This window comes from Puma concolor, chromosome D3 (assembly GCF_028749965.1).
Source record: "Puma concolor isolate L17-30 chromosome D3, mPumCon1.1.hap2, whole genome shotgun sequence".
Classification (NCBI taxonomy): Eukaryota; Metazoa; Chordata; class Mammalia; order Carnivora; family Felidae; genus Puma; species Puma concolor.
In genome coordinates, this window is record NC_141678.1 from 74,905,408 (window position 1) to 74,929,195 (window position 23,788).

The window sequence follows — 23,788 nt, forward strand, 5'->3', positions numbered from 1 at the left end:
ATTTAATCATGGGTCTTACTTTGTTATTTTTAATAACACAATACATTTTAACAGTTATTCGTCAACTGCCTTAGCCAAATTGGAACACGTGATGACAAGTGAGGCGGATTATGATGTCTATCTCTCATAATCTAAATTTTTATTATTTGTTCAGAAATGGTAGATTATACACTTTTTCTTCTTCTTAAGAAACATACAGTTGGTACCCACGGATTGAATCCAAACCTTAATTAAAAGCAGCATGGGGTCCCTGACCAGCGGGTCAGGACATCTGTATTTGTGTCTTATTATAGCCAATAACCAACTGTATGATTTGGGCAAAAGACATTTAATCCTCCCAAACCTTGGCTCTTTACCTAAAAAATAATAGAGCATCTCCAAAGTCTCTTGTAAATCCAACTTTCTATAAATTACTTAAAATCAATACTGTGTACTTTCTTTGAGGCTCCCTGAGGACCTAATGTAAAAATGTGATAGCTGAAAAGCTGAATTCTTAATTCAATTAAAATGACTGATCAAAAGGCATTTTAGTACACGAGAATTTGTAAGCTAGAATTTTTAGAGGCAATCAGCAAATGAAACAGGTTCTTTAAAAAGTAATGTACAAATACTGCTGAACGTGTGAAGGGTTGTTTGCAAAACAAATCAATACAGGCCTATCCAACAATGGATTGCAGTTAATAAACTACATATAGTAATTACTACCAATGGCAGTCTAGAAAGTCATTCATTAAATGTTAATTGTCACACAAAAGTACAAAAGCATCCATTTGAACAATCTGGTGGCTGCACCTTTAAATAAAATTCTTACAGTCCTGAAATTCATCCATATTAACTGATTTTAAACACAGCTGGGTATTTGATATGCTGATTAACTAGGCCTTTATTTATTTTGGAAATGAAAGTAAATATGACAACCTTTCTCAACACTTTTGCTATTCCTAGGAGTTGGACATAAATATACATATATATACACACATATATACACATATACATGCATACACATATATATACATATACATATATATGTGTATATATGTGTGTGTGTATGTATATGTATATATGTGTATGTATATATATACATATATATATATATATACGTATATATATACTGCTTATAGCAAAGTGTTAACCAATCTCCTCTAAAGACTAGATTTGTACCTCTCTCATAAGCATTAAGAGGCATATGGTTCAAAAGTACCTACCTCAAACACATGTGCAAACCTTACTGTTGAGCCTAAGTAGGCTCACAGATATAGCAAATGCATAACCCAAGCATAAGTTTAAAAATTTGGTGGTCCATTTTGAAAATTTCCTTCCGACTAATAAGAAACCATTAACATAAATAACCTTTCAAAACACACAACCATATGATGTGCTTTACTTTCTCTAATACTTAGTGCTATCTAATTAGCTTGGAAGAACACCTGGTCATAAAATATAGCTCATAAAATAAGAAAATAAGGAAGGGGGGATTGGTTTGGTTTTTTGTTTTGTTTTTTTTTTCTGTTTCTACCTAGCTTCATTTTGATGCTGTGTCTGTGTAAGATCTGACTTACTCAACATATAGATTTATATTCTAAAGGTTTGGCCAAGAACATTTTGGTTCAAGACTTGTAAACTGAAGAACATTTCAAAACACACCATGTTCCTTATTAGGCAACTTGAGATCTGTTATCTTGGCTTATGGGAACAGATCTAAATAGCATCATAATACTAAACGTTGAAAATCACAGGCCTGGGGCCACCAGGACTCAACTCTATGCCTTGGACGAGGTTGCAAACTTCCAATATAAAATGTAGTTTACCATTAGGAGTAAATGTTTGATCTGTAAAGCTTACAAAATTACTTTGTTTATCATAGCAGATGAAAGCAAAAAGGAATAATTTTAAGCTCAAAACAAAACTGTTTATATGACAGTCTTTACTGCTCCATGATTCTCAGCATTTAAGACAGATTCGAGCAATTAACAGCATAAACTTTCATTACATACTTCTATTATATATGTTTATGTGACTTCGCTGTTCATCTGTTATTTAAGTGATTTCCTCATTACAATAGTAGGGTAAAGATAATTTGCTGATGCTGTCAAAAATGTTAAGCATTTCTGTCTCAACAGATCTTGGATCCCCACGCTTGTTTAATGCATTTTATTTACTTAAGTCAGTGTCAAATAGAGTACTGCTTCTTCCTTCTGAATTTAGAAAATGTAACATTTTAAGCACATGTCTGGTAATAGACACATCAAAACTTCAAAACTGCTTATTTTAGTGATGCAGATGGAGTTTAGGATTATTGTTCGTGAATGAATATTAAGTTTCAAGGATCTAACAATGAACTGCGAAACTTTTTTTTTTACAGTTAAAAATAGTAAATCTTTATTTTTTAGATATTAACAGAGCAGGCTTGGGTACCTCCCCTCTTAGTTTGATTAGGTACATTAAAAATAACTGAAAACAAGGTATTTTCACAGGCACCCGGGCACACTGTCAATTCACAATAGAATGAAAGCACAACTTTGAAAAGATCTACTATATTCTCCTTGTAATAAGAATAATAATGGCAATAATAAAGAGACACACTAAGTCACATTGAAATCCAAAATGAATTAGAAAGCCAGCTTATCTGGATACTAAGGCAAGAAAAATGTCATGGTTTATATCATTATCTTAAATATGGTTTTTAAAAACTGCTTATCTACTCTAAAGATCAGGAATAATATTACATGCCAAACCTCAATAATATATTCCTATGTCTACATAATCTTGAAAAATAATCTATATCGGGCCATGTGTGTATGTGTGCAAAGGACACTGAGTTAGGCATACGTGAGCTTAAAACCTAATTTATTACTGGCTGCCTTGAGAGCATGTCATTTACCATCTCTGAATCTCAGTTTCCTCATCTATGAATTGAGCATGGTAACCCTTGCATCTCCTGGTTCTTGAGAGGAGTAAAAATGTATAATAAATATAAGTCGCAGAGCGCACCACTTGACATATTAAGCACTTGTATTTTGTCAGTGTCAGGCCCATCCATACCCTATTATCCTGTCTAATATCTTGCAAACAGTCACGGGGGAGCTAAGGTAAAGAGAAATGATCAATGATCCAAAATTCAGTTCTAAACCTTAAAAAGCATTCGAAGGGCACAAGCACATATGCAGAAGCAACATCAGCACACAGGGTATAATCCTATAGCTTATTATGCAACACAAATTAAGGAAAAACATAGTAGTGAAACCAATGTTAGTCCAATAAAGGACGTGCAGAGCCATAAAGAATTAGCAAATCAGAACTTGTTTTTTTAGAATAGCAAATAAAGGCAGAGGTTAGAACCTCCTTAACTTGGGCCTCAGTTTTCTTTGGCTGGACAATGAAGACAACGGACTGTATACTAAAAGAGGTTGCTATCCCCAAAAGTCTGTAATTCTAATATAATGGGTTTAATGCCCCTTTACTTACTTTTAAACCTATTTACTTAGTCTGCTGCTTACAAAAAAGCCATACCACACTTGTGAGTTGTACTACAATAGTAAGGCTGTTTGAAACGCACAAATGCACACACACACACACACACACACACACACACAAATACAGATACACACAATTAAATAATTCTACCCCACAGATGCCTTTAAGGGGAGAGCAATTATTTTTAACCATGAATGCAAACAGTTATGGATGGAAATTAATTCAGGATGCTGACCATTTGAATTTTCTCTGTGATACAAAAACTACCCACTGGATTCATTTTCTCACTGAACTTACTACATTGATGTGTCATTGGGTGTTACGTGGATATAGGTTAGCTAACCTGCATGAACATTAAAAAATGTTTGTCTTCTTCCAAAAATGACCATGACAGGGATGTAGTGTGTTTTACTTCTGCTCTTAATTGTTCAAACACCCATTCACTTGGCAATCTTTCACAAACACTGAACACCTAAGTAAAACTAAACAGTTACAGGGGGGAAAAGCTCAACTTTTAAACTAAGGGAAGAAGATGTAGTATCCATCATAGACTAACTGTAAATACACGTAACAGATGTGACCAGGGCTGTTCTTGAATATAGATCATTTTAGTGGCCCAACTTTAAAACTACTTTTTAAAAAGATGCCAAAACCAGTATGTTTATCTTTTGCTTTTAAAAGACTCAAAGGTAACCAAAGAAACTGTATTTTTTGTTAGAATAGAAAATTAAGCCCCGTTCATCGATAAATTATAGACTTTAGGTGCTTGTTTGCTTTTTCTTTTGGTAACTTGGCCATCTTACTTTTTAATGAGAATAATTTTCCAATCATCCAGGCATGTGTATCCTTTTAGCTTGTTTTAAGAGCAATGATATAACGGATATTAAATCCCTTTGTATAAGTTACCATATAGGTTACAACTATTTCTTAAAAATAATTCCAGAGCCCACCAATTCATCCTGTTAAGGTCATCGAAGCTCTGAACCATCATGGCTGAATTGTTTTAGTGCTCTCTGCTGAACACCTGCAAACATCAAACAAAAACTGCAGGTCCTTTCCTGGGTTGACAAAAGCCTTTCATGTGAAAAATGCTCCCTGGGAATGTCAGGCTGTAGCTCAGGTTACATTCCATTCTCCCTAGCAGCCTCACCATTTCTTAAGGTGGTAGGAAAACCCATGTTTGAGAAACGAAAAGATTAAAGGGAATATGACCACACTTTATTTTCATTCCCACATTGCAAATCACGATGGAGCATCCTATATTAATCGATTCAAAAGCTATTGGGAACTTTAAGTATGAAATATCACCATGCCTCACCTTGAAGAAATACAGCTGGTTTTGCAAAGATGAACAAACAGTTCACTTACTTACAGTTCGGATCTTTGTTTCTTAGACCCAAGTTTCAAAGCTACCCATGAAAGTCACACCTGAGCCCACTCAAGACGAGTATTAACCTGAAGTAAATTTAGAAAATTATTTCTCTGTCCAAAGTTTCCTAGCTCATCCTTCAGTTACAAGGCAAAATGCAGTTTTCCTGATTTTTCTACCTGATGTTCTTTAAAAGGGATTCATCTTTGTTGTGGAAATATAATGGAATGGAAATATAAGCCATTTTTTTCACTAATAGCCCTGTGTTCAAATATGTCTTGAATAGATGAGAAAAACCAACACTACAATCTGTACTCCATATATTATAATCACCATCACACTGCATTGGATGAGTACCCTGCATTTTCAATTCAGCTGCCACCACAAAATAGCCACTACACTTTTTTACCTTTACAAGCAAACATTTGGGTCTGAAAACTACAACTGTGGTACAACGTAACTCAAAGTTCAACACCTTAAAAATAATCACAGTATATTCATTAGAAATATCGTACGTGACATGTCACTAAGGATGACGTCTCTGTCTGGGTTTGTGTGTGTGTGTGTGTGTGTGTGTGTTTGGTGTGTGTGCACATGTGCGCACGTGTGTGTGTATATATATTTGTCTTAAGAACTGTGTAAGTTCAATACATAATCACTTACTAAAATGCATGAATACATATTCATACTTATCCAGCCTGTACTCTCTGTAAACACTTAAACATCATAGCAAGGACTTTATTTAAATGTGAACACAGAAAAGGGCCCAGATGCACAGTTGTCTTTTTAAATGTAACACAATTTCATGCTTCTAAATCACTTTGCTTTATTAAACCATACCTAAACTGATACACTTAAGTTATTCCAAATGTGTCAGTTTTCACAGAGTGCAAGAGAGTGTTTTGCACTTTGAAAGCAGTCTATCTCTGGGCCTTTGTGACATAATCTACTTTTAGATTTAAGCTGAATACACGTTTTCTTAAGTAAAACCATGAAGAAAATTGCTGTCAGAGATAAAGTCTGTTACTGTTTTGATACTAGCATGAAATAGTAATCTGCCTACAAGAGATTCTTGCACTGATCTTTACTTCAAAGTTGTGTAGAGAACACAACACCAAAATTTGGAAGACAAAATACCAATACAACAACAACAACAACAAAAATATTAAGTCTGTAAATGGAAAATATAACAGGGTCCAGGCCACTAAAATACAAATATATTGTCAGAAGTACTTTTAATCAAGGTGGACCCCAAAACTGAAAAGATAAAATATAACCATAGGAAGCATCTTATAAATTATAAACATATTACTTAGCCTAGTGGGGGCCAGAAAAAGGAGAAGTAACTTATTTGGAAATGAGCAACTTGTAAAAGCCACTAATTTTATAAAAGCATCCTAATTACACAAATCGCAAAGGTGAACAGATTGCTTTCATTGCCAGAGCATCAGATGAAAATTAAGAGATGTGAAATGATATTCAATAGTTAACAGAAAATTCCACTGGCACCTCGCAGCTAAAAGATGTCCACATTTACCAGCCTGACTCAAGAATGGTACTCTGTCTAATGTACTGGTATTTACCACTGCCAGAACTCCTAAAATACTACAGCTGTTTAAAAAGTATAAGTGGATTTAAGCTTTAAGCCCAAAGGATAGCAGGTAACCATGGATGCCTCCTTCCTATGTGAAATTCATTGGACAAAAAAATATATACATATTTTAAGTAGTATCATATTTTCAGTTTTCACTTTATAAGAGACCTTCAGGGAGTCCCCTACTAAAACTCCTCCTTAGAAGCCAGATAATCATTGCGCACACAGATTCCTTTGTGAATAGCGCTAACGTCTTTTTTAAGCATCACCCAAAGACCTTTCATTTATAAAATGTAAAAGTCCTTGCAAATTTGAAACTTTAAATATAGCAAAAATTCACTGCATGAGGAAATGCTTAGAGGACAAAAAATAGTAAAGCATCAAAAAGAATGCTTTAAAGAGAAATGAATTCATATTTAGCTCTCAGATTAGCAAAAGGCTCTCTATTTACAGCTATGGTTTACAATGCAGCATTCATCTGCAAAGTAAGTGCTCACTTCTTTAAAAGGGTTAATTATACATAGTACCTAATAATTAATATTATTTACGAGGGATTTTCCCTTTTTTTTGAAAGTTAGATTTTTTCCCTCTATTTTCAAACAGGGAAATAAATTAATTTTCCCCGTGTCAACACTGGCCTTATCTTCACATGTTTGATTACAACTGTATTAGAAAATTGCTTTTAAATTAAGTAATGGAATTCTGAGACAATTTCCTTGATTTAAAAAAAAAAGGCCTAATTTTAATTCTGCAAAAGATAACATTTTGTGTAAGTTATACCACTGATGGACAGTGAAATAACCGTATCATTACAGGCTACAATTTCAATGACTTTTCCAGAACACTTCAACAGAGCCAAAAATATACAATGAGTGAATAAACAGCTAAGAACATTTAACTACATGCTAAGAAAAGAATTTACATACTTGAGCCAGTAAAATGTCCACTCGCCAAAGAAGTTGGTCCATTTTTCCCACTGCTCACAGGAGGTGAAAACATCTAAAAGAAACAAAGAAATATTACTGTTGAAAAAAAGACATCTGTGCCTTCAGAGTTCGTCAAAGATCTTTCAGACTCTTACCAAATAGCTTAAGAGTTTACGTTAAGGGTTCATTTTAGTAAAATACATCACCATCCAACTTAAAACTAAAACAAGCATAACATTACCAGTCACCCCCCCCCCCCTTTTACCACTCTGTTCTTAATTTTTCCTCAGGTTCATTAGACTGCCAGCACTAGGCAGCACTGGTCCACTTTAAACAAACAGTCCCCATAATGTTATCAAGATTCAGGGTGGAGGGCAGCGGCCTCTCCAGAAAACACTAGTTTTACAAAGGAGAAGAAAAAAGTTGTTTGCTTTATGCTGAAAACCTTGGCCATAAACGTGGCAATGTCCATTTCCATCCCGTATAGGATTTGCCTGTCATATGTGAACCCAAATAAATATAAAAGTGCCACCTGCACTAAATTCTCATTTCGTCTCTAACATGAGAGCAATTTGTAGCAAGACTCTCTCTCTCTCTCACTCTTTCTCACTCTCTCTCTCTCTCTCCCTCTCTCACTCTCTCTCTCTCTCTCTCTCTCTCTCTCTCCAGCATTTATTTCGACCCTAATTGGCTTCCCTCTTCTTCGACGTATCTAGTGGATAATGCGCACCTTCCCTGAGTCAGAGCCTGCAAAAAGCAAAGGAACGAATGGAGAAAGTGCAGCAAGCAGAAAGGGGGCTACAAAGCTGCCTAGGGCTACGTTTCCTGGCAAAACTTCCGAAAGCCATTTCTCCAGAAGAAGGTCCAGAAGAAGCAGCAGCAGCAGCAGCAGCAGCAACAGCAGCAGCAGCAGCAGCAGCAGCAGCAGCAGCAGCAGCAGCAGCAGCGGAGGCGGCGGCGGCGGCGGCGGCGGCGGCGGCGGCGGCAGCGGCAGCAGCAACATGAAAGAGCCCCACTTAGAAGGCGGTTTGGATTTTATTTGCGTGTTTTGTGGATTCTTTTTATTTTGCTTTGCAAATGCATCTTACACCAAACTCTCTCGGCATTAAAAATGAGTGAATTCCCCTGCCGGGTCTGGGACGTGATTTGGGAAAGGGAAGCAAAGGGATGCAGGACCAACTACAGCCGTAAAACTCCACAAGTGTGCAAGTTTTGCTTTGTGCTGATCTCACGACTGTGAAATGCACCAACCCGGTCTAAAGGGTTCTAAAGAGTGTGTGCCCAGCACATATGCACGAGTTTTCAGAATCCTAGAAAGAGATGTAACCAATACGTATCCAAAGCATCATCAATTTAAAACTTTAAGAGACAACTGGGTCTCCTAGTTGCTCCTTTCCATTTCCAGAAAAACAAAAATAAAAGGAATACTGCGCAAAGTATTAGTACTCTCATGTCCAGGTAAGGCCAAGTTTTAGGGTGGTCTGTTTGTCCTTTCATTTGGGGGGAGGTTCCATTATTTTGAGGGTCCGGTGGGTAGGGAATTCAAGGCAAGTAATTTTACACTCTGGGAAAAAAAAAAAAAAAAAAGCCTGTATCGTCCATCACACCCAAAAATTGTAGTTAAAAACTTATCAAAAAGACCTTCATGTTTGCCAAAGATTCAGCCAATTAAAAAATTATTCCTGTCCTTTAGATTACTATTGGTTTCTAGCTGAAGTGTTTGGGTTTTTTGTTTTGTTTTGTTTTGTTTTTCACAGCTGTTGTTAGTTTCCACCGTTCTTTCTTACCGCACTGAAATCCAGTAAATCACTCAGCTCTTTGTCCGTCCCTAAGGCAGCCATTCGCTGTTGGTGATGCATTTTAGCAAAATCACACAAACCTAGAAACATGGAAATAACCGCAATCAGAAAATCCAGTCCCAATCCTTGGAGAAAACACAATCGGATTTTTGGAGACTGGGGGGGTTGGGGGGTGGGGATGTGGGGGCGGGCGGGATTAAGGCGGAAAGGAGGGAGGGATGGGAGAGTTTTGTTGTTTTTTTTTTTTTTTTTAAGATGGAATAGGCAGCAATAGCAAAAAAAAAAAAAAAAAAAAAAAAAAAGCGATACTGATATTGTATTTCCAAAGAGACGATCAAAACTGGTAACATCCACTATAAAACCAAATCCGGGAAAGGAGGGGAAAAAAAAAAGCCGCTCTTCAGCGCATCATTTTATGCAACAGGAGGTAGAGCGAGAAATGAATGGATCACAGAGAAAAGAGAAACTACTCAGAACGATCCGGTCTCAACTTTCCCCCCCACCTTCCACCCCACCCCCCTCACACACACACACACACACACACACACACACACACACACACACTCACACACACGCACGCACACACACACTCACACACACCACTCCCCTCTGCATTTCAAAGTAGCTATAAAGAAATTAAAGATGAGCGTCTCTGGAGTGAAAACACGTCCAAAGGGGGAGGGGTGACAGGGTCGGCGAAAGGGGGGAGCAGAGTGGAGGGTCGGGTCCTGTAATTGTCCAGCACCCTAATTTGTGAAAGAAAGGGTTGTAGAAATTAAAGTCAGGCCCTTGGCAAAGTCATCGGTCCCTCCGAGTGGCATGACTGGGGGGGGGGGGGGGGCGGGGGGGGTAGAGACGAGGGGGAGGGAAGAGGCGCGGGAGGGGAAGGGGTGTCTCTTCTGGGAGCGCCGGGAGCCGGGAGCCCGCGGCTCGGGAGGCGCGGAGCCGCGTGCGGAGCCTCCGAGCCCCAGCCCCGCGCCGCCCGGCGCATCAGCCCGCCGAGCCCCGCCGGCGCCCGTACCTACCGCCCGCGCGCGAGAAGGGGCTCTCCGTGCACCGCCGGCGCCGAGGCGGCGTTCATGTCTAACCACTGCCTCCACCACCACCACCTCCGCCTCCTGCGCCCGCGCCCGCTCCTGCTCCTTCCCCGCCGCCGCCGCCGCCGCCGCCGCCGCCGCCGCCACTACAGATCCGCAGACACACAGCCAAGATCCCTGACTCTTAACACCAACTCTCTTCTCCGGGGAGGGGAGGGGACGAGGGAAGGGGGGAGGGGGAAACACGCCGAGGCGCACGGAATTGCAAGTTCAGCAAAGAAATGGGTGGGGGGGCTCCGGCGGGGAGACGCGGCTCGCTCGGGTCGGGCTGGCTGGGATGCACCCCACCCCCCCCCCCGAGGAAAAAAAAAAAATCTCAACACCTCCCCCGCCTCGCAAAAAAATACAAACGAAAATTCATCGAGCACCTCATTTTCCCTCAGATCGTCAGTTACAATCTGAAGCCTGAACAGTTCAGTTTTTGCCCGTTTCATCCATCGGAGGCACTTTGAAATTTATTCGAGTTTACATCCCCTCACTTCTTTCTTTCTCTGACTCTCGTTCCCTCTCACTCACACATCCACACACAGCAAAGCAAGTTTATACTAGGCTGCAAATACACGTGATGCAAAAAGACTTTGCCAAGAGGAACAATATTTTTCTTTTCCATATATAAACCAAGCCACATTTTGCTGGGGAGATTTTCATTTCGGTACTTTTGCATTGGGGGCGAAACCTAAATTGCATACTTTCTTTCCCCTTCCTTTCAAGTCACAGATTAGTATAGCTGCAAACTTCGCCAAAAAAAAAAAAAAAGGCAATTTTTGAGGGTGGATGTTGTTTTGTTTTTACACTTGAGTTCCTAGCCACGCTAAGTCCCCGTTCGCCAGCACTTGTAAGTTTTGAATTCAACATTTACCATTACAGGCCTTGCATGCTCTTAAAACATACTTTTTCACATCACTTTTTAGGATAAAAATTAAGCTTCATAATTCTATCGTTTCGTAATAACAAGCGTGCTTTATCCAGTATATGCAACATAAGCTATTTTAACGTGTGTTAAAATACACATTCCAGAAACCCTGTTATTGCTAGATGTGCTAGTACATACACAAAATGCATGCACACACTTTTTCCCATTGGCAATTATTTAATAGGTTGTTCCTTTTGTTTTAATAAAACATTGGGATCGACATTTTAAAAATTAAATTCAATTACAAACAGTTTACTCTGACAGCAAATTGTAACGTTACCTTAAATGGCCACAAATATGCTCACAATATTCCAAGGAAAGTGACTTTAAAAAGAAAGACAAAAATCTTCTGCAAGTACTTAGTATCTCACATGTGTATCCCCCAACCCCAAAAAAGTATTTTAACTGGTACTCAGTTCTGCTCCAGGGATATCCACAGAATACAAGATTATGCACCTGGTTCTGTTTTTTGCATTTTCCACCGTAAAACTGCAACAAAATCCCCTCCCCCAAAAAAGAAATCATTAAAAAAAAAATCCAACAACTTTTTCTTATTGTTTATAAAAAAAATATCAATACAGGATAGTTAGAATTTTTCCTCAAACAAATCTTGTTGGTGGTTTTTTTTTTCTTCTCCTCTTATAAAGTCTTAAACTTGTTCCAAGTTTAGAGGTGTCTCATCATCATCATCCTCCTCCTCCTCATCATCATCACCATTGACTCCCCCGTGGAGTCACATTGATAATAATAGGTTTCCCTGAAAGATACATTGTAATCCATTCACATCCGGGCACTGCGGGCTTATAAAGAGAAGGCGCTGCGGCCGCGGCTGCTCCTCCAGACAATGACTGGGGAGGGGCGGGGCGGGAGCGGGCGATCATAGAGTAGTAAACACGGCGCCTAGAGAGGCGCCCAAGATGGCGGCGCGTGCGGGCCACGCCTCCTCCGGGACCGGAGGCGGGTGGCTGCGCTCGGTCGGGTGTCGCGCGTGGGGGCTAAACTGCAAGGGCTCATGAGGTTGGGGCTGTTCCCAGGCCCAAGCGTGTTCCTGCGCGCTTCTTCTTGCTCCCTTTGCTTGGTCTTTCCTGGGTTTTTGTTGTTGTTTTTACTCATAGTTTCTAAGTAAATGAAGGCATTACACGCCACAGATTTGCGCAGGGGAGTCAGATCCCCTGGCTCACCCTGAGGGAGGCTGGCCTCAGCAACAGAAAGCCAGAGCTCGGATTCTCCCGCAGTGTGGAGCCAGTCCTCTTAGCTAGCCTTGAACAGCGTGGGAAAAGGCGGCTGTACCAAGTTGTAGATGCCGGGCTTGAAGAGGTATGAGGGTGCCCTCCACCACCACTCCCCACCCCCCCCAACACACACCTTTTTTTTTTTTTTTTTTTTTTTTTTTTTTTTTGACCCTGGAGGAGTGAGAACTTCCTAAGTCCAGAAAGTCTTCCCTTGGAGAAGACTTTAGGTTATAGCGTCTTAGACAAGTCGAGTTTGTACCTTGAACCACTACTGACTCAACTTATAGTTCTGGGCGAGCAGTTACCTTCTCTAGCCTGCTTTCTCGTCTGTGGCATGCAAATCGTGATCACCTTCCGAATTTCCTGAGTTAAAGGGATAAAGATGGGGTCACCAGAGAAGAAAATTTCCCTTTCCATCTCTAATTCCAGCTAAACTAACTGATATCACTAATCTAGCCCACGGGATTTTAAATGGAGATTTCTCTATTCCACCAGTGTAATTGTACTCCCACCGGAGAAAAGAGTAATAATCATGATAGGTTAACACTTACATAGTGGCTTTACTATGTTCCAAACACTGTTCAAGAATTTCTCAAGTATTGGCTGTTCTAATCCTGCGAATGACTCTACAGAGTATGTCTTACAATTTTGTTATATTTATATATATTTCTATGACATCTTTTATGTTTTACATACAGAGAATCAGAAGCAAGCAATGTTGAGTAGCTTGACCCAGGGCACTTTGGAAAATGATACAAACTTGCCTAAAAGTACACAATTTTAATAAGTGATAGCACTCACCTTTGAAGACAGGCGGTCTAGGATCAGAGTTGACATTCAACCACATTCCTATACCATCTGGCAGCAGGAACTGCCTAATCTCCATTTTCTGATGCAATTTTGTGGCAGTAAGAGTGTTCAGATCAATCTTCAAGATCTTTTGTTTATATGTAACCTTTTAGAAAACAAGAATTAGAGCATTTTTAGGTTGTTTCCTGTCTATTCACACATTGTGAAGATTCCTGTTTTCCATCCCCATTCCATGTTCTCATCTTAAAGTTTACATGTAGACACTACTTTATGCTGCATTATTACAATCATTATCTGTGATTCTCAGAGTAAGCCTCTACAGGGCTGTACTGAGATGATGTAATAAAAAGTTCACAAACATTTGTTTAAGAGAAGTATTCCATTGGTTCTACCTCTAATCAACTCTGTGACCTAAGGCTTGAGGTCAATGTGTTTTACTGTAAAATACAGAGGCTAGATTAGATAATCCCTTAAGATTCTTTCTAGTTTCTAGTTAGATTGCAAAAGCCTCCCTTTCCTGAATTTCAAGGGGAATAAATGATCTGTCCAGAAACAATTGACAGGATCAGGTGGGGGACCTCATTGCCCCCAAGTGATTGCTAGCACTTTTTTTTAACTGCATCCCACAGTCAGAAAACCATGCAACCACCCTTCCTATCTTAAATTAAGGGACAAATGTGGATTGTTTGTTTTGTTTTGTTTTGTTTTGTTTTCCATGAACTATAAGAAGAATAGGTATATCTACGAAGTTATGCTTACGAAGATTGGAGACACCTTAGAAAGGAAGACTCAGTAAAATTTTGTGAAACTTGGATAAATAGGTAAGTGTAGCAGATAGGTTTGGGGATGCCTGCTCCATTCTATGGACTCTGTTTCTTAAAAATCCTGTCCTTAAGTCCTGATGCAGAGGTAGAACTTGATGTGGGTACCATATGACCTTTCTATAACCTTCCTGTCCCAGTTTCACCAGCCCCAGCTGATTGGATCACAGGAACTAAAAGAGGAGTGGTCTATGATCTGACTTGTTGGAGTCAGCTGGCCAGAGTGTCAGGAAGCCAAGCCATGTGAGCCATGGTTATAGGGAAGCAAGAACCATGAGTAAGCAGAGAGAACTGCTCTTTAGATAAGAAAGATCTTAGAAGTTCTGAGAAAAGTAGACAGTTGAGTCCTAGGAAGAAATGAGTTTATTTACCATTTATTATAAAGTTTATTCCCATTTATTATAGAGGCCACCTTGCCTCCTGTCCATAAGACTGCTACTCCTGCCATATTCCCCTTCCCTAAGTGAGCTAACCTGAGGACTTTTCTGATTCTTACAACTAAAAACTTTAGGGGAAAAAAAAAAAGATTCTTTTGATTTCAGCATTTCAAAACAATCCTTAACATCAAAAAAAAAAAAAAAAGGAGTCATCACTATTCTAGGGCATAAACACTATTCCACTCACACGGTAGGGATTCTATCCAATTAATTGTGCCACATACAGTCAGGACAGTATATACAAGTGTCATTCCCCTTTCTACTGTGTTGTGACCTTGGACAAATTTCACATCTTGTCACATGTAAAAAAAAAAAATAATAACTTGTCTTCCATACTTTACATGACTGGTTAAAATCCAATGAGTTGGTAGAGATTAACATACTCTGAAAATGACAAATTCTTATGAAATGTAAGGTATAATTATTGCATAAACTAAGTTGATGTCTAAAAATAACATTTATTTCCTAGGAATGTGGAAGGAGTGGCCAATATTGAAACCCAATGAGTCATAGAAAAGAACAGACATTGAAGGGTGCTTGGACCAAATCCTGGAGTTTGGTTCAAGATGTCAAGGTTCAAGTGGGATGGCTTGTCCAAGGTCACATCACTAATGAATTACAGAGGCAGAAGTAGCCCTCCAGTAACTGAATGCCACTCTAGAAAGCCGTACCATTCTTCTTCAAATTTCACCCGTTTGATCTCCCCCAATCCTGCCCGTATTAAAATAAATAAGCAGACAAAACAACAAACAAAAATAACAGTTCCTTGATGATCTAATGAAATGCATCAAAAAATTTAGCAAATAATATTTGAGAGTCTACTTTGTATCAACATCTCTTCTGTCAGGCCCTAAGGCAAAAATGTAGGTAACAAAATCAGAATGAATGGCGAAGTCACAGTGAGCAAGGTACAGCCTGTGGAATATATGTGGAAAAGGAAGGACTCCTGGAATAATTTTAGGTTGATATATCAAAGGACGCAATCATCAAGGACCCTGAACTGGAGCCCCACATGCACTGCAAGGCTGAGTCAGAAAAGCAGCAGGCAGGACAGAAGAGAAGGGATTAGTCAGTGTGTGTGGAAGAAGTCCAGAGCATCATGATACACAGTCCCACATACTCAGGGCCTTTTGCATTTACTGGTCCCAGGATTTTTCTCTTGGTTGTTCACACAGCTGGTCCCTTAACATCCTTCTGGTCTCAGCCTAAATATCACCTCTTCCTAGAGACCTTCCTAACTATTCTGTCTAAAGTGAGCATCCCTCTTATTAGTCTCTGCCACATCAGCTTTATGTCCTTAGTGGCACTTTTCCCAATTGGGATCCTTTTGTTAATACATTTACTTTTATATTGCCTGTCTTCTCCACCAGACTGTAGACTCCATACTGCAGGGACTGCATGAATATTGTTCACTCTATGTACCCACACCTAATGCAATGTCTGGCATTGGTGGTGGTATCTGGAGGTGTTTGATAACTATTTGTTAAATAGGTGGATCAAGAATCTATCTTTATTCTTAAGATGCACACTTTATACTGAAGAGTGCAGCTGTCATACCTTTTCAAATCCGGCTCTCTTTAAGGTTTCATTTTACCCTGATATCATTATTGGCAAATGTTGGCAGTGAATGTTCAGTGTGATTTGAAACAGGCCAACAGGCCACCGGCCCCTTGTCACCTGAATCCTAGACCCTAAGGGATAATTGCCTTAATTTACCCAATCGTGAAAGCAGTCTCTTCATTGTTATGAATGTGTTAAGAGGTGCTGTCATAGTATTGCTTCACTATTATAACATTTTATGGATGAGAACACCAGGGCTTGGACGTATAATAATTTTCCTGAGGTCACAAAGCCACTACCTGGCAGAGCTAAGATTCAGACACAGATAAACCATGCTTCTGCTTATAGCTCAGTGGCATGTGCCATGACTTTAATAACCTTAACAAACCATACGGTGTTTTTTTTTTAATTGTTTTAATGTTTATTTAGTTTTGAGAGAGAGACAGAGCACGACTGGGGGAGAGGCAGAGACCCAGAATCTGAAGCAGGCTCCAGGCTCTGAGCTGTCAGCACAGAGCCTGACTTGGGGCTCGAACTCATGAACCATGAGACCATGACCTGTGCCGAAGTCGGACGCTTAACCGACTGAGCCACCCAGGCGCCCCAACAAACCATATGGTTAACAAACCATAACAAACCTTCCTTATTGGATATAGGCACACAATAGCACAGAATTTTTATTTCATCTATTTTTAGATGTTTCGGGGGTTTTGGAAAACGAAAGGTAAAATAAATAAATAAATAAATAAATAAAGCTTTCATTCTTAGTGTCCACAGAATTTTGTTAAAGAGGACTCAAAAACTTTAGTGCCAGCCTTCTGAAAGTTTTCCTTCTAATCATAAAATTATTTTCTCTGCAGTAGTTTGAATGTTCTATTTTAAGGGTTTTGTCATGTGGGGAAGGACTTGCAGATTGAGAAAATAGGGCAGAAATAGAGTTCCAGAGGGGAAACAAAATTGTTGTGTATTGACCATTTTGTCTGCACCCTGGTGGTCTCATCCTCCCTTGCGTGTGCTTCCGGTTTAAAAGATCAACATGTGCGGATCTTTTCCACAGTTGGCCGTGACCTCAAGCCATGGCACATGCCACTGAGTTCTAACAGAAGCATGGTCTACCTGTGTCTGAGTCTCAGCTCTTCCATGTCATAACCCCCAAGTATCCCCAAGCTTCAGTTTATTCATCCGTCACATGGGTATAATAGTCTATCATAAAGTTATTGTGACAGATTAAATGTAATAGTATTAGCAGATGTACTTTGGCACAGTGTTCATCCACTGACTGTGACCTAGCAAGTATAGTATCTACTCCTTAGTGTCACGGTTTTCAATTTTCAGATCTCAACTCTTTAATGGTCATGAAATGGATTTACTGGGTTTGTTCAAAGTAAGACAGAACAACATAGAGAAGACCAACATACATGGCATGAATTAAGAGTGAGTGTTGTTTTACAAAAGTCTGTTCCAGGTGTGTATATACAACATGGTATGTGCCTAAGAGGTTACTATAAAAAATATCTAAAGCCACTACTTTAGTATATGGGCTTCATTGCTTTGCTAGCAAAGGTATTCCTGAATACCTGAATAATCATGTTGGAGAAGAGAAATGAAAGCAAACCACCTCTTAATTCTATTTCTTCTCTTCTCAAGTTGCATACTATTTCATAACCAACAGCCACCCCCCACAAAAGAAAAGGAGATGAATAAAAAGATAAATGGTTTAAAAAATAAACAATGTGGAAAGAATACAAGGGATTTTAGAAAAACAGCAAGAGAAACCTTCATCTACTCAAAAGTGCACTAAAACTGGTTAAACTTAATATACTTAACCTGCATTTTTAAAACTCCTTCAACAGCTATACTCCCCTCACTGCTCCCACTTACCCTGTAACTGTCTCCAAGTCGTTCCCTAGAGGAAGTTTTGTCTCTAGTCAACTAACTATATAGCATACCTTTATTGTCTATGAAAAGAGCTAGGCAAGATGCAGTGAGTCATTCAAGATGAAAAAACAAGGCCCCTGACCTCCTCGCATCCTACTGTAGTGGGTAGGCCAGACAGATAAATCACCCCAACTCCCTAACGCACTGAACTGGGAGCTATCATGACATAATATTGTCCTACCAGACTGTAGCCTAATGAGTAGTTATCAGATGGAGAAACCTAAACACTTAGAATTCTGAGACAAGTTTAGAGCTGGATGCGGAAAGGAGAAGTGGTATTCTTATTAAGCAGATAGAGAGCGAAGCATGTTCTGGGCTGAAGTGCTAGCTCGGACAAAATCTGGCTGGATACTAAGGGTCTTGTTCGTGAGTAGAACTAAGGTATTAAAAACTCAGTTGGCAGGACGCCTAGGGGGCGCAGTCGGTTAAGCATCCAACTTCGGCTTAACCAGCTTTGACTCAGGTCATGATCTCATGGTTCATGAGTTCGAGCCCCACGTGGGGCTCTGGGCTGACCGCTTGGAGCCTGGAACCTGCTTCAGATTCTGTGTCTTCCTCTCTCTCTGTGCTCCCCCACTCATGCTCTGTTTCTTTTTCTATCAAAAATAAATGTAAAACTCAGTTGGCAAACTTGGACCCATTAGCCTTTATTCCCAATGCATGGAGCCTGTAGGGTCATGCACCTAGCAGCAGTGATCAGATATGCCTGAGAAGATCATTTGGGGAGCAACATGGAGGATGATGAAGGTAAGAAGAAAAGGAAGGCAGAGACCAGGTTAGAAAGTCGTTGCACTTCTCTCAACCAGTGTTGTGAGAGTCTGAAGGAAGGCTGTGGCTATGGCTGTGGAAACTAGAAGAAATCATTCAAGAGGTGTTGTGCCTAGGTTATTAGAAACGTTATTTGGGTTACAAAGCAGCATAAAAATTCATTCCAAGTGGATATTTCAAAGTGGATTTAAACAATAATGTGCCTGCAAACCTAAAAAATCCGGTGCCATCGTTCAGGGCTTCAGCTTTGTTTCTCCACATTCCTGTCAACTCAGCCCAACTTTCTACATCAGGCAACTCCCTCATGTTCCCCAAAATGGTTACCATCAAAAACTGAAGCTATAAACTTTTTTGCTTGCTTTCAATAGTTGCATGTCCTTCCTAAGCTTTGATACTAAAGCCTCAGCTGAACTCTAACTCTACCATGTTAGGAAGATGCCTGCTTTTGAACCAAACCATTGGAATGACTGGTTTACATCAATCCCTAAATGATTATATTGATAAGGCTCAAACCAGTTAAGGCCTCCTCTTGGAGCTGAGGTGAAGCCAGTCATACCCAACCCACAGTATAGGACCCACAAGGCTTCCGTTCAGAGGGGAAGGGAAGATGGATGTTGGAGAGACAAGCCCAAGGTCTGCCAAGCTTTCTGAACTTCTGTGCCACTACGTATTTCTTCCCATATTTTCTGTTGCTTGAACTGACCTCCCTCATGCAATTCCCTTGAATAATTCCTACCTTTTATCAAATCCAGCTTAATTCTTATTTCCCCTTTGAGGTATACTCTGACTTCTTGATCTTTCCCCGTCACTTCCTCCTCTGAAACTAACTCACTTATTTAGAACAAAAACTTTTTTAAAAAATTGCAGTACAACATACATACAGTAAAAAGGAAAAATCTACAAAGCTTAGTAAATTTTTACATGCACACATACCAGTGTAACCACCACCCAGATCAAGATATAGAACATTTTCAGCAACCCAGAAGGTTATCTCCTTCCCCTTCACAGTCCTTATCCATGTCTGTGGCTTGTACAACCAGAAATTAGTTTTGCCTATTCTTGAACTTGGAATCATCCAGTCCATGTACATCTAGCTTATTTTGCTTATAATTACATCTGTAAGATTCACCCATGTAGTTGTGTATAGAAGCAGGCTGTTCTTTTTTATTTTTGTATAGTATTTCATTTGAGTAATATACAACAATTTTTTTATCCATTCAACACCCCCTCAAATTCACGTTTTCCAAATTTTGACTGCTATGAGTAGAACAACCTTGAAAATTCTGTACATGTCTTTTGGGTGGATAGATGCAGTTATCTTGAGTATATACCTATGATATCCTGTTATATACCTACAATTGTTGGGTCACAAGTAGGCACATTTTAGTTTCAGTAGACATTGCCAGACAGTTTTCCAGAGTGGATTGACCAATTTGTACTTGCACCAGTAATTAATATGATGAACTAATTTACTTTTAAATGTTTTTTTTAATTATTATTTTGAGAGAGAGGGAGAGAGAGAATCCCAAGCAGGCTCTGCACTGTCAGTATAGAGCCCACCAGGCCTTGATCTCATAAACCATGAGATCATGACCTGAGCCAAAATCAAGAGTTGGATGTTTAACTGACTGATCCACCCAGGTGCCCCTGAACTAATTTACTTTTGAAACAAACGATTATAATTTATTTATTTATGTGTTGGTATTGCTTCATCAATTAGACTCTAAACCTTTAGAGGGCAGAGACTGTTTCAAAGTTCTTCATTGTTCCAGTGCCTAACCTTGTATTCTGCACAGGCATAATGAAGGATTCCATCAATTTTCATCAAAACTCCAGCTATGACTTTAAAAATATATATGTATATATATTTATTTTTGTGTTGTTAATAATTGATATTTAATTAATAATAATAGCTTTCCCTTTTTAACTTTTGGTTATATATCCAAAGGAATTGGTAACAGGATCTCAAAAAGATATTTGCACACCCATGTTTGTGGCAGCATTATTCATGAGAACCAAGAGGTGGAAACAATTTAAATGTCCATCAGTAAATGAATGGATAAAGACAATGTGGTATATACATACACAGTAGTATTATTCAGCCCTTAAAAAAAGAATAAAATCCAGGGTACCTGGGTGGCTTAGTGAGTTAAGCGTCCAACTTTGGCTCAGGTCATGACCTTGCAGTTCATGAATTTGAGCCTCAAGTCAGGCTCTGTGCTGACAGCCCGGAACCTGAAGCCTGCTTTGGATTCTGTGTTTCCCTCTCTCTCTGTGCCCCTCCCCTGCTCACGCGCTGTCTCTGTCTCTCAAAAAAATACAATGTTAAAAAAATTTTTTTTTAAAAAGAAGGAAATCCTATCATATGCTACAATATGAATGATTCATAGGATATTATGCTAAGTGAAATAAGCCAGTCAGAAAAAGACAAATACTGCATAATTCTTATATGAGGTACCTAAGGTAGTCAAATTCATAAAAACAGAGAGTAGAATGGTGATTGCCAAGGGCTTGGGGAAGCAGTAAGGGGAGTCATTCAATAGGCAAAGAGTTTCAGTTTTGCAAGATGAAAAGTTCTAGAGATCTGTTGCACAACAATGTGCATAGTGTTTGTTAACACTACCATATACTTAAAACCGGTTAAGGTAGGGTATTTTATGTTATGTGGTTTTTACCACAATAAAATAATAATTTATTTTCTTTTAACGTTAGGATTTTTTAAAAGTCAAAACTAAAAATTACTTAGTTTTTAAAATTCTAACGTTAATAGAAAATACATTATTTTTCATTTCAGTAAAAACACATGACATACAACAAAATAAATACAGTATAACACATGTATATTCACAATAAGCAAAACAATATAGTCATTAATTCTCTCGAGTTCAATTCTACCCTCCCAAATTTTGGGGATCTAAATTTTACCGTTTTGATTGTTTAATCTATTTTTAGTGACAAAATTTATCATATGCCGATTGACCCAATTACAGATTGTGTTTAGGCTGTATAGTTCTACTAATATGATTTGATAAAGATTAATTTTGTATTTATTTCTTAGCTCACACACAAGACACTTCTGAGAAGTTCTCCTTGGGTCTTTTAGGATTGCACTCCTGGAAAATTCCACTCTCATTTCTTCCATATCTTAGTTGCTTCTCTGGCTGCTTTCTCTTCCTGTATATTGTTTGGGCTGTGTTTCTGCCTTAATATCCACTAATGAGTTTCCAGAGTGAAGTACACTGCTCCATACTCCTTTTTCCTGGCTTAATTTGTGGTTTCAACAAAGCTACCTATTTGGATGTCCTGATTGCACTTTCACCTCTGCAGGAAACCTAGGAGTCTGCTGACTTCCATGATGCTTTGCAAACTTTCATGAGCATCACAATAATCCAGGTGGCTTGTTAAAACTCATACTCTGGGGCTTCAATCCCAGAGGTTCTGATCAGCAAATCTGGGGAGGGACAGGGACCCATGCAATGGTGCACTGGAGCCAGCTTGCTCTAGCTCAGTAGAGGCCACTGTGCATATTACTCCCAATTCCACATTCAATGATATCACAAAGACATCAACCAGGTAGGAGCATTTAAAGCATTGAAATCAGCAAATGCTAAAAATCAGAACTCTTCCCCCAACTCACCCATCCTTCCCCTCTGTAAGCCAGATGTTAAACATTCACCAGCATGCCACTGGATGCATGACTTTGCAGGCAGCCAAGTGATGATGATTTTGTTAGTCCTGAGACCACACTTTGAGTTTCATGTGCACAGGCACACACACACACACACACACACACACACACACACACACACACACATCCAGATTTTTGAACCAATATGAAATAGTTGCATCTATTCTGCAACTGCTAAAATTTCAAATGCATGGTAAGGTCACACCACTTCTTGGGGTCAAAAACTCTTGATCTATCTAACTCTGATTAATGTATCTATACTTAATCTATACTCACATCTACATCTATTTTCATAAATTCAGTATGTACCACTTACCTAGATTGTCTTCATCCTCTAGGTAATTACTCAAAAGAGATTCATTATGCTTACAAAACTCAGAAGGACAGAGAACTGGCAAACCTAATGTACTTCTTCTGGGATTTCTGTGAATACCCCAAGGTCACTATTGATAACCAGTCCTGTGCCATCTGATGGCATCATCCATAGCCACGATTATGCTTTTACTGGTAGGATCCTCTCGGAGATCATAATCCTGCTCTACATGTGGACTCCAACAGTATATACTTTTGCCCATATTCACACGTGTGACTTCTGAGCTAAGGAAGCTGGTCCAAATGGGCTTCTTACCTCAGCCATACCTGGACCGGAAGTGGCCTTCCCCATGTATTCCTAGACCAGGGTATCTAGGCTTTGCCACCCAACCAGGCTTCTTTTCCCTTGGGGAACATTCCCCTCTGGAAGCCTTGTAGTGTATTCCTCTCATCAGACCTCAGATATGACAGTGCTAACACAGCAGACAGAGAGGTTCCAACCATGTTACTCCAAGAAAGGAAAGAACCAATAGGATCCCTGTACTCCCAGAGAGCTCAATGAACCCCATTCAACTTGCTCTCCTCTTTGCAAGTGACCAGCTATGCCAAGAGCTCTTAGGAGAGGTAACTTTTGTTGGAAGTTAAAAGGTCCTTCTACTCTCTTGCCCTGGAGCCCACTGGGTTTCCTAGTCTTACATTCCATTACTGAGAAAAGTAAATCTGCTTCAGTGTGGCCATCTGTGTCCACCTCCTGACCAAGAAGTGATTGTAAGTGAACTTCTCTTGTTGAAAAAAAAATTTCAAGTTCTTACTCGCTGTGCAATCTATAACTCACATATCTAGTCATCAGGGGCTTTAAAATATACACGGGACAGTGGTATAATTATCTGAATTCCTTTCTTTTTCTTTTCTTTTTTCCCTTAGTATATCATGCCAGGTTTTCACATTGCCATACAAAGGTTTGCCTGATTCACGTTAATGCCTGCATAATATGGGAAATATATAGTACTATCACACTTAATGTGCACCATGCACATCCTTAAATATGTT

At 39.4% G+C, this 23,788-nt stretch overlaps 1 protein-coding gene and 1 long non-coding RNA gene across 25 annotated transcripts in view; one reads left to right on the top strand and one right to left on the bottom strand.

The window, feature by feature from the left end:
* Positions 1-11,981, bottom strand: part of TCF4 (transcription factor 4) — a 359,573-nt gene extending 347,592 nt beyond the window's left edge. For 8 of the 24 annotated variants that reach the window (XM_086683056.1, XM_086683053.1, XM_086683049.1 and 5 more), the window contains exons 1-3: positions 10,188-10,322; positions 9,151-9,242; positions 7,364-7,436 (exon numbers count right to left, since the gene is read on the bottom strand). In XM_086683056.1, coding sequence (XP_086539182.1) covers positions 7,364-7,436; positions 9,151-9,222 — 145 coding nt within the window. In that variant the 5' untranslated portion in view covers positions 9,223-9,242; positions 10,188-10,322. Of the gene's footprint in view, positions 1-7,363; positions 7,437-7,895; positions 7,918-8,093; positions 8,226-9,150; positions 9,243-10,187; positions 10,323-10,627; positions 10,769-11,452 lie in introns of those variants that run through there. The other 16 variants (XM_086683045.1, XM_086683043.1, XM_086683040.1 and 13 more) reach the window with 8 other exon arrangements.
* A 92-nt stretch (positions 11,982-12,073) lies between these two features.
* Positions 12,074-23,788, top strand: part of LOC147575636 (uncharacterized) — a 464,128-nt gene continuing 452,413 nt past the window's right edge. The window contains exons 1-2 of the long non-coding RNA XR_015242581.1: positions 12,074-12,489; positions 13,942-14,035. This is a non-coding gene — a long non-coding RNA (uncharacterized LOC147575636). The remainder of the gene's footprint in view (positions 12,490-13,941; positions 14,036-23,788) is intronic.